The sequence below is a fragment of the Zea mays genome, chromosome 3 (assembly GCF_902167145.1).
Source record: "Zea mays cultivar B73 chromosome 3, Zm-B73-REFERENCE-NAM-5.0, whole genome shotgun sequence".
Taxonomy (NCBI): domain Eukaryota; kingdom Viridiplantae; phylum Streptophyta; class Magnoliopsida; order Poales; family Poaceae; genus Zea; species Zea mays.
Genome location: NC_050098.1, coordinates 224,660,789 through 224,671,477, shown reverse-complemented (window position 1 = coordinate 224,671,477; position 10,689 = coordinate 224,660,789). Strand labels below are relative to the sequence as shown.

The following is a 10,689-nucleotide window of genomic DNA, read 5'->3' as shown; positions in this document are numbered from 1 at the left end:
TCTATGACACTCTAAATCATCATAAACGAGACTCAAAAACGTCATAAGCTATAGCGTCAGACCATTGCCATGTGGCCGTTTTGTGACGAATATGTTCGTCATAAATAGGCTAGCATGGCAGCTGACGTGGCAAAAAACCATGATGATTAATTTCGTCATAAAGCATGATGACATAGCGATTAACATCATGCGTAGCATGACAAATTGTTCGTAACGTATATATGTCATTGAATTAGACGACGTGGCAACTATTTATGATGTTTTTAGTTTCTCGTCAACTAATAAAATCAGCATACAACTGCATTCAATCCAAATCGTGCATACAATTTCATCAAAGAACATGAGTGTGCACAACTTTTCAGCATCCACATAATTGAAGCATAAAGTATCCAACATAAGTACTAAACATCAAATATGTTTAAATATCCTATAACGTAAATCCAAAAGCAAATAGAATAGGTTCAACAGCCACAAGCTCCAGTTGAGCACAACTACTACAATAGCAATATGATCAGACCAACTAGACAACAAGCATAACAAATAAAAAAGAGGTCCATTGTTGTGAGATGTAACTTTAGCATGATTGATGATGACAACAATCTTAAGGAGGAGACAGAGCTTTTCTTGGAGGCGGGTTGAAGGTCAACATTGTGAAGGAATTTACTTGAGCTCAACAAAATATGGGAAACAACTTATGTAGAAGACTTCACAAGTTGTCCATCTTCAACTGATCTACCACCATTGCTTCCATATCTTCCTAGCATCAGGATTAAAACTTATTATAGTGTAATACAAGTTGGAAAGTGAAGGTATAAAGGTAAATAGATACTTGCAATAGCTTTTTGAACAGTTTCACTAAATCCTTCTTGCTGCAATGCATCTCCATGACAATATCAATTGCACTTGTTTGGTGATGCTAACTAATAATCATCATTCTAGTTTTAAATGTAATAGTACCATGAAATTTCTCTCATTGTCCTCAACATGGCTTTTCAAGTGGAAAAGGGTGAGGCCCTTCACTCCCATTGTCCTCATCATAGCTTTTGGTGTTGCTTCTACAGAATTGATTATAGCAGTCAATCTAATAATGATATATCATTATAGGAAGTTCAGTTAGACAAGTAATACATTAAAACCTAACAACAACTGCTGATTCATTAGCATCTTACAAATTCATACTAGCAAGGAAAAAGGTCTACAGACAACCTAAGTTACTATAGAAAATGGTATAGATTCGCTCTGTATTAATTCCTCCTTCATCAAACAATGGGAATTCATATTATGTAAAGAAGTTGGCATTTACTGAGAGCTCCACCAATCACTATAGGGAACTATCGCAACATTATAGTCATAGGTGACAATCAAGGTACAAGATACACGAAAGGATGAAAATGGCATAAAACAAACTTACGATGCCATCAAGGTTTGATATGTCATTGTTGACCTCCACAGCAGAGCCATAGGTGGCGGTGGCCCACAGTTCACCCTCAGTGGTCCTCCATGAAATGTCTATTTGCAAGGCAAGATTAATTATAATTAGTTAAGAGTACTATCAGCAATCTGACGCACTATGCGCTCAGTAGAAGAAATTCAGTTCCAAATAGCTAGCCGAAAACTATAAGAAATGATTGGTTATAAAGTATGATTCTGATTTCAGGTTATTGTGTAATGCAAACTTTGGTGCAAACCCTAAATCTAAAAACCTTAAGGGGTACAAAACACCATCATTACGATCTAGTATAGACCACTGTTTATCAGTACTGCTGCATATTTTCCTTCGGTTGAATAGCTGATCATCAGATTCAGAAGCATGCCAAGAGTCAGTTGGCTCAAAGGAGTGAAAGTATCCTCAAATAATCGTTAAATTGCTCGACCACAGCCCTGACTTTTTCAGCTAAAGACATTGTCATGATTCCAAATCCACAGCTCTGCCTGGTCATTCTATTGTATACAACCTAAAACACAAAGAAACCTTACGGTATTCAAACACAAAAACTTAATGCATGCATGCAGCTCTGTTGTTGGACATGACAATTCTTGTCATTATTTACAGTAGTACGAGACCAATTCAACCATTCAGATAATAAAACCAGTAAATTGTGTGTAACCTTTAAATCTAACTTAAATTCAAACTAGTGGCCATAGCACAGTAGGCAGAATTTTTTAAAAAAACTTCAAATACGACTTGAATTTCAAGTAATCTCAACTGACTGGCACTACTGTTGGCCCTGGTCGTTTGGAGAGGCCGAGCGATCTACAGAGGGCGCTGGTGGCTGGCCGGTCTCCACGCCTTCGCTGCCACTGCTTGCTGCTGCTACCTGTTGGTGAGTGGAGCGCGAGGCCGCGAGCGAAGGGCGGGGCATCAAGGCGGGAGCTGTGCTGTGCATGGCTGCGCACTGCCACTGGCCGCTGCTGTTGGCGACTGCTGGCGAGAGCAGTGTGAGGCTAGGGCTAGGTGTTGTCGCTGATGAGCGGCTGCTAGGGTTGGCCGCCGGCCGCCGGAGCTAGGCCGCCAAGGGGTTGGTTCTAGGGCTACACGATAGGAGAGATGAGGAGGTCGGCTGGCAAGTTGGATGCAGGTGAGCTGGAGGTGAATGACGGCTGCTGTGCGCTAGGGTTTGGGCGGGCTGTGACACATGGGCTGCCGAAGGAGACGTGGCCAGGCTGGGCCTTCGATACTGGGTATACGAGAAAAATACCTATTTTTTATTTGTCACCGATGAAGACCATATGTCCATATGTACACTATTTGTTCTTTAGTTTAAACCATTTGTATCGTAGATTTGTACCTATTATTATCAATGTTTTATTTATTTATTATTATGAAAAATCCTATTGTGGTAACCACATTGCTATGTATGATAACATGTCGAATATGATAGCATATTTGACAATGAGACCAGACCTTAATGGTGGGTCACGTGAGCTAACATAGATAATAATATTTTTTTAAAAAAAATATCATATGCCTATCACATATGTGCATTATCATGAAATACCGTCACTATTATTATGATGAGAAGGTTATGACGATGTATTCTTATGACGATTCCTATATTGTAATAGAAATTTGTCATAAGCATGATGCTAGAGTAAGTTATGACATTTTTAATGACGTGGGTTAAATTTTCGTCACTATGTTGAATCATGTTCTAAAAATCGTCATAAACGAGGTGATCTAATGACGAATTACACTATTGTCATCAACTATTCATCATAGAAGGCCATAAGTGTTGTAGTGGGTGTTCAAACTCGCTCTCGTATAGCTTCATTTTGTGAACATTTCTCTTTTGTATCTTGTATGGAACCTAACCGTGTAGATGAAGCTCTACTTGATGTTGATTGGGTGAATGCAATGCATGAAGAATTAAATAACTTCACCCGAAATGAAGTTTGGGAGCTTGTTGAGAGACCAAAGAACCACAATGTTATTGGTACCAAATGGGTGTTTCGCAACAAGCACAATGAAGATGGATTAGTAGTAAGAAACAAGGTAAGATTAGTGGCACAAGGATATACTCAAATAGAGGGATTGGAGTTCGGTGAGACATTTGCTCCCGTGGCCCCTTAGTGATTGTGAATCATCTAGGCCCCTTAGTGATGTTTTGGTAATTAATGACAACTATTTGTGGACTAACAGTTCTTAGAGAAATAAGAATGCAGGTTGGACCATAGAGAACAAAAAATCTTGGAGACTTATAAGCATTGGTTGTGGATCAAGTGAAGGCAAAGGTATAAAATAGATTTTTGTTTTTGCCGGTCTCCAGGAGTTTAGAGAAGGCATTTGACCGGATTAGTAGGCTAGATGGCCGTACTATTAAGAGGGATCAATGACTTTGGTCTGTGTAAAACTTAGTGCCTCATAGAGCATCTAGTGGTTGCATTTGCATGAGGACTAACAGCGCTTCCGGTTTCGAGAGTTAAAAATCTTTTCGAAAGCGTGTTTGAAAAGTTGCTAAGTCATGGGGTTGGCGGACCGTTCGGGCCAAGTGGTCGGACCGTCTGCGATCTATCCAGTGGGGTCCGAAGTATGTTCACTTCGGACTGGTCCTGTATGTTTGTACTGCGGACCGTCCGGGCCTTGGGGCCGGACCATCCGCAGTCCTGACCAGAAAGGGTCGTCCTCTGCACAGTCCCTGTGTAATTGTGCGGACTGTTCGGCCGAGGTCGGCGGACCGTTCGCAGGTGCCAAATTGGTTTGGGCAGGGACTGTGTGTTTTGGGCACTTGTACTACGGAGTGTCCGGGGCCTGAGCCCGGACAGTACTAACTCCCAGGTCGCGGACCATTCGGCCTTATATGGTGGACAGTCCACGTGTGTTAACTCATCGTGGTTAGAGCTCTGGTGCTTCTTGTTGCCAGGTCTGAGACGGTCCGGCCAAGGTTGGCGGACTGTCCGGACTTCGCTTTTTCTGACAGCTCTGACAGATTTCAAACGGGAAATCTAGTCGTTACTTGTACGACGGACCGTCCGGCCTAAGGGCGCGGACCGTTCGCGTGTGCGCAGAAGTTGTGCTAGTTGCACATAACGGTTAGAAATTTGAGGTGGGCTATAAATAAAAGGGGAGCTCATGTGTGAGGGCTCTCTTGGCCATTCCTTGCACACATTGAGCTCATTTGTGATCCTCCCACTCATTCTCTCACACTCCTTGCTTGAGATTGCATTCTAGTGAGAGATTGAGAGTTCCTAGTGCATTTGCATCCATTGGTAATTCTTGAGGCACTAGGTGGTACACCGGGCAAGCATCATCGACTTGTTACTTTTGGAGGTTGCCGCCTCCTAGACGGCTCGGGTGTTGTCTTCGTCGAGCTCTCCGAGAAGATTGTGGAGGAGCCACGGTGTCGATTGTGAGGGGTTCGCGCCTACCTCGCCGGAGCGGCAAACGCGATGCTAGTGGAAACGAGGTATTGAGTGATTTTTTGTCCACTTGGCTCAAAGATCAAGCCGCGTCTTGATAGAGGAGCAAGTGAGAGCTTTAAGTCCACCTCAACGTGGATTAGGGGTGATCGGCAAATCATCGATACCACGAGATAAAATCCATTGTCTTTCTCTTCTCGCATTACTTATTACCGTGCAAGTAATTAGTATTTCGAATATTGTCTTTCTTGTATACAATTACCATAGTTGTTTCTCATAGATTGCTTACTTGTTGTCACTAGAGAATTTATACCTCTTGTCATATTGATTAAATTTCTCTAGTGTTTTTTATTTTAGTCAAAACCGTCTATTCACCCCCCTCTAGCCGGTGTCCTAGATCCTACACCTGTCCAAAGGAAGCGTGGTTGACAATGGCTCGTCAGCTACCATGTGATGTACTCTATTGCGCCGGCGTCGCCTATTGGATGCGGCAAGCGCTGAAGGGAACGACATTATAGATCTACTACCTGTGTCGACATAAGCATCACTAACACCATATTGTTTTTTGCTGAAGTAATGGCTGGACAAACATGGTTGTACGCACGTGTTCCCTGTAGCACAAGTATTGGCTGGTTAGAGGTCCGCGGAAGGTTAGATGGGTGTACTTCATCTTCACCATACAAAATGCGATGGCATCAGCTGTCTCAAAGACTGGGCAATCTAAAGAGGTTGCATATTTTTTTGGCCCGCAAGAGAAGCATCACAAATTAGGATGGGAACCGACCATCGCATGCATAAACAAGGCATCAAATTTGTGAGGACTAACCCTGTGCAATTGCACTATGCCTTGGGCGCTTCGCTTCGTGGCATCTCGCAACACGCACGCATGGAGAATCAGGCATAGCTCTATATATCGCATAGTATGGAAGAACGTCACATAACACTGGTGAAAAATTGTCCCGTAACAGATCAAGCGTATAGGCACACAAAGTCACCGACGATCGAAAACGCAAAATGGCGATTGTTCTCCTCCAAGTTGCGACAAAATTCCCCCAAGCAGCAAGTACCCAGATCACTGGAAAAAACAGCCCATAAGAATTAGCCAACCAGTAAGGATATATATCTACACATAAGTAGAGGCTAGTGCCTCTTTTAGAGGCTGGTATGTCGAATATCAATTCCAAAGAATTTAGATCCTAGTAAAAATTGCTAAGCTCTAAACAGGCTGGCAGCAGGCAGGAAACCTAGATTAGAGGGTACCACCCAGTGCACATAAGCATCAAAAAATTGGAAATGTTAAAACATCCAAATAGGAAGCCAAAGAAATGTGATCAACAACTGGATAACTGAGTTCACTTAATTTAAAATAATTTTGTGAAAGTAAGACATAAATCTCCTATAGAAAATGTTCCATCATTAAGCCTCAGAAAAGTGTAGCTAAATGTCACAATCTAAACACCTAATGGACTGAAGCATTACTCTGATAATACGAATGTCATGTTACATCATTTCCGAATAAAAAGTTTCAAAATTTCAAAGTCCAAACAGCTACCGTGTCCAGAGCAAAGCAGTTCCTATCCAGCTGGTACCTAATTTTAAGTTTCTAGGGTTCAAGTGCAAGCAGCAGTGCGATGAACGTCGGTACATATAGGGGGCAGTCCTGCTAATTATATATCATATCCTTACACAAGCTGGAATAGCTTGGATAGCTTGCGAATGTCTAATTTCTTTGATGAGTCCCCCTCTAAGTACTTTGCTTCCTGGCTAGCAGTGTTGCTATCATGACCAAGGCGTACCCAAATGTTGAGGAGAGTGAGTTGATTTTGCTCTAGGAGATCGCTAGCTACATGCTTCTTGTGTGTGGAGCTGTCTACATAAATGTAATCTGGATTAGTTTCCTTACTGACAAGGGAAAGGTTGATAAAAATGTAGCATATGCTTTTCTAGTTAGCTATACCATTAGTATTAGTTGGTCAACACTGAAACATGTATAAGTGTAGGCAAAAAATTAGAAGGATACTAAGTTACTAACTCTGCAACTTCCCAAGTTTATGAAAAATACAGAAGGTGACACAACGGTTCAAATATGGCATATACACGAAATTGTTCAGCTGCTATCCGTCAAACTGAACAAGGAGCCGAGAAGAGTAGAATAGTGTGTAGAGCATTAACTAAATCCTATAGGCAAAAAATGATGTTCATTCATCACAGACATTACTAAAGAGTAGATGGGGGAAAGGAAAAGAGAAGAATCTCAACGCGCATTCAGACCACTCTGAGAAGCAGTTTGAGTCTAACAGTACGCAAAAGAGACAAGCATGGCGCATCAAGCGTTGGGGTTGTTCAAACTTGAGAGCACCTAGAGGGGGGGGGGTGAATAGGTGATTCTGTAAAATTCAACACCAAATAGCCCAAACTTGGTTATGAAATGTTAGCACGATTAAAACCAAGTTGCTAAAGCGAGAACTCTAGAAGAAAACCAATCACAATGAAAAGAGACAAGAGACACATTAATTTTTATCCCGTGGTTCAGCCAATGCCTACTCCACATTGTGGTGACCTCCTTCAGTCAAGGATTGCACTCAATCCCTCTCAAGTGATCCAATGATCAACCTTGAGTGCCATGATTTTCTTTCTTAGCAGTCTTTTCCCGTTTGCGAGGAATCTCCACAAGTTGGAGCCTCTCGCCCTAACAATGTTGATCACAATAAACACACAAGAGTAAGGGAGGGAAAGAAACACACGCAAGAACAAGAATCACAGCAATCCCACACACAAGTCAAGAGATGAGCACACAAACACAACGCAGGGAGTTCACGACTCAAGAAGTGCTCAAATCTCAAACACGATGATCCGAATGCGTGTTTGTGGAGTCTAGGCGTCTTAGAATGTTCAATGGAGGCTTGATGTAGTGCTCCATGCGCCTAGGGGTCCCTTTTATAGCCCCAAGGCAGCTAGGAGCCGTTGGAACTCCATTTGATAGGCAATTCTTGCCTTCTGTTCGTCGGTGCACCGGACTGTCCGGTGGCGCATCGGACAGTGAATAGTATGAGCACAGTACGCGATAGAGAATCCCCTGATTGGCTGATTTCCTTTTCTGTGGGGCACCGGACCGTCCGGTGCACCATTTGACCGTTGGCACTAGTCGACGTGGTAGTTAGCCGTTGCACGGCTGGAGCACCGGACTGTCCGGCGCCTCCCGTGGACTGTTCGGTGATTTATAGCCGATGTAGCTAGGAAAAAACTCGAGAGCGACGAGTTCGCAGACCGTGCACCAGACTGTTTGGTGCACACCGGACTGTCCGGTGAGAGGCGCCGGACCGTCCGGTGCTGCGCAGTCAGCACCCTTTTTTTGATCCTTTGTCTGTTTTCCTTTGACTCTTTTGGCCTTTACTTAGATGAGTCCCTGGCACTTGGACAAGATTGTTTAGCATATAAAACTATTGACAAAGCATCTAGATCTTACCTTTATTCTTTATTTGCATCTCTTTAATACTTGGCGCACATCACTTTAAAACAATGTGTGTTGGGCATCTAATCACCAAAATATTTATTGAAATGGCCCAAGGGCACATTTCCCTTTCAAAACTAATCGAGCATACCAACGAATGCGATGCCTAGACAAAAACACGATCTAACCAGTTGAATAAAGTGGACAGGCAGAGTGATAGTGGCCAAAACCAACCTGTATCCACGGACGCCTTCGCCAGATCTAGGTCACGCACGCCATCAGCAGCAGAACAGGAGACCCTTCAGGAGGTGTTGGTGGACCCAAAAAACCGAAAACACACGAATGAGGACGACGGTAGATGTATATAGGCTGCCACAATGCGAAGAGGGGATGGAGAGAGGCCGTGTAGTACGGGGAGGCATGTAAATAAAAGGAAGAAAGATACAAACCCTGCGGGTGTGGAATGGTGAGCATTATCGAGGACCATAACACGATAGTGCCGAGACCTATTCGTCCTGTAGATCTGTGCGGCGGCGAGGTAGGTGAGGAGCGTCACACATTGTATCCCATCCTCTCTCGCAGCAGTAGCAACTGCGCTGTTTTGGCTGAACAAGTCCACAGAAGCCACACAAACATTTCTAGCACGCATCGCACCGCGATCCTGTAACACCAAATAGTGTCAAACAAAACTTTCTATTAAAAACAGAGGACACAACCGAGCAAAGACGAATTCATAAGCATATGCGCATGACGGCATATAGCAGATCAAACTTGGACCAACATAGATTTTGACAAGACTAGGGCACTCTGGGCATCGTCAGCACATGAAACACTTCCATGATAGCAGCGGTGGCTGGCTGGCAAAAGGAAAGCGATGAGCGACGACGACGACTTTGGGTAAATATCAGATCTAGGCCTCCAGAACGCGAATAGAACTAGGAAGGAGGGGAAAGGAAATACTAAAGGGGAGCAAAGTACTTTACCGAACGCGCCAACAGTGGAGAACACTGCTATTTGGCAATGCCTGAAACTGTTGAGCCATGCCTGAGGTGTGAAGACGTGTGGCGACGGGTTCGACGAGGAAGGACGCGTTGACGGTGACCACGCAACATCCTGCCCTTCTCCTCGCCAGCTGCCCCAGCTGGACCCATGTGATGGTGGAGCCCACCAGGCCAGCAGCAGCCGGTCGTCCACGCACCATCGATGGCGCACGGTGACGAGGGCACCCAGAGGTGGGCATCAGACAGGGAGGGGCCACGACTCACCAAGTAGCTTTGAGAATTCTTCGGTTCGTCCTCATCCTCACTCTCCCTTCCAACCTCTTCCTCACACACACACCGTCTCTGCAGTCCGCACGTCGGATCTGTCGCCTCCCTGCCACCGCGCCACTGCCGACCTTGCCATCCTCCCCAGCGTGCCCCTACCACCGCCTCCTCCTGACCGTGCACCTGCCATCGCCTCCTCCCGACCGCGCCACTAGGCGGGTGTCCCCGCCGTCGCCCGTGTTGGGCCCGACCCGGACTCGTCCGGGTCGCTCACCCCTCGCCTTAGCGTCATCCTCCCGCCGCACCGCCACGTCGACGCACGCGTCCGCGGTGGCGTCCGCCTTGGCGCCGGCCTCTCGCACGGTCTAGGATTGTTGACTTTGATAGCTACAAACACCTAGAAACCTCACCGAGGTACTGCTATTATATTGTTAGGACACTCAAAATCACAAAGACACGATAGTACACTTTTGTTCAGCAACTTGCATGACCTTATTCAACAACCTGCAATAGGATTGGTTACTTGAATTATAACTTTAATATGACTGCAAAGTGGTGCATGAGTCATTGTTCACTTGGAATAGCAATTCACCTTTAGAAACTACACCACCGATCACACATCACAAGAACGACTTCTAATCAATCATCTCAAACGAAATTGTAAAACAAAAATTAAATTGCTAAAAAAGATGTACAAACCTTGGGGTAGGTGTACTTTAATATGACTGCAAAGTGGTGCATGAGTCATTGTTTACTTGGAATAGCAATTCACCTTTAGAAACTACACCACCGATCACACATCATAAGAACGACTTCTAATCAATCATCTCAAACGAAATTGTAAAACAAAAATTAAATTGCTAAAAAAAGATGTACAAACCTTGGGGTAGGTGTAGAGAAATATGTACAACCATGCATATATTACAAAAGAAACCCCAACATTAATTACAACATATTGGATAAGCACCTGTTGGTGTTTAGTACCGGCAATGCACCACGAGATGTACCACGAGATGCTTTTGTAAGTTGGCAACATCGACTGTAGCTCGATGGTTCGCTTGGAGATGCGACAAAACACGCGATTTATACAGGTTCGGGCCGCGAAATGCGTAATAC

General features: G+C 44.3%; 1 protein-coding gene across 7 annotated transcripts; it reads right to left on the bottom strand.

The window, feature by feature from the left end:
* Positions 1–281: 281 nt before the first annotated feature.
* Positions 282–9,774, bottom strand: LOC100277351 (uncharacterized). Of its 7 annotated transcripts, none has more exons than NM_001350257.2 (5): positions 9,292–9,359; positions 8,758–8,969; positions 8,543–8,607; positions 1,412–1,509; positions 282–757 (listed from the first exon to the last, which is right to left on the bottom strand). In NM_001350257.2, the coding sequence occupies exons 2-5, from the start codon at positions 8,955–8,957 to the stop codon at positions 707–709; spliced, it is 414 nt and encodes a 137-aa protein (NP_001337186.1). In that variant the 5' UTR covers positions 8,958–8,969; positions 9,292–9,359; the 3' UTR covers positions 282–706. The 7 variants fall into 7 exon arrangements, with proteins under 7 accessions (NP_001337186.1, XP_023157629.1, XP_023157630.1 ...); XM_023301861.1 differs by having other exon boundaries at positions 9,090–9,296; XM_023301862.1 differs by lacking the exons at positions 282–757; positions 9,292–9,359 and adding an exon at positions 847–1,055 and having other exon boundaries at positions 8,758–9,285.
* Between the last annotated feature and the right edge of the window lie 915 nt (positions 9,775–10,689).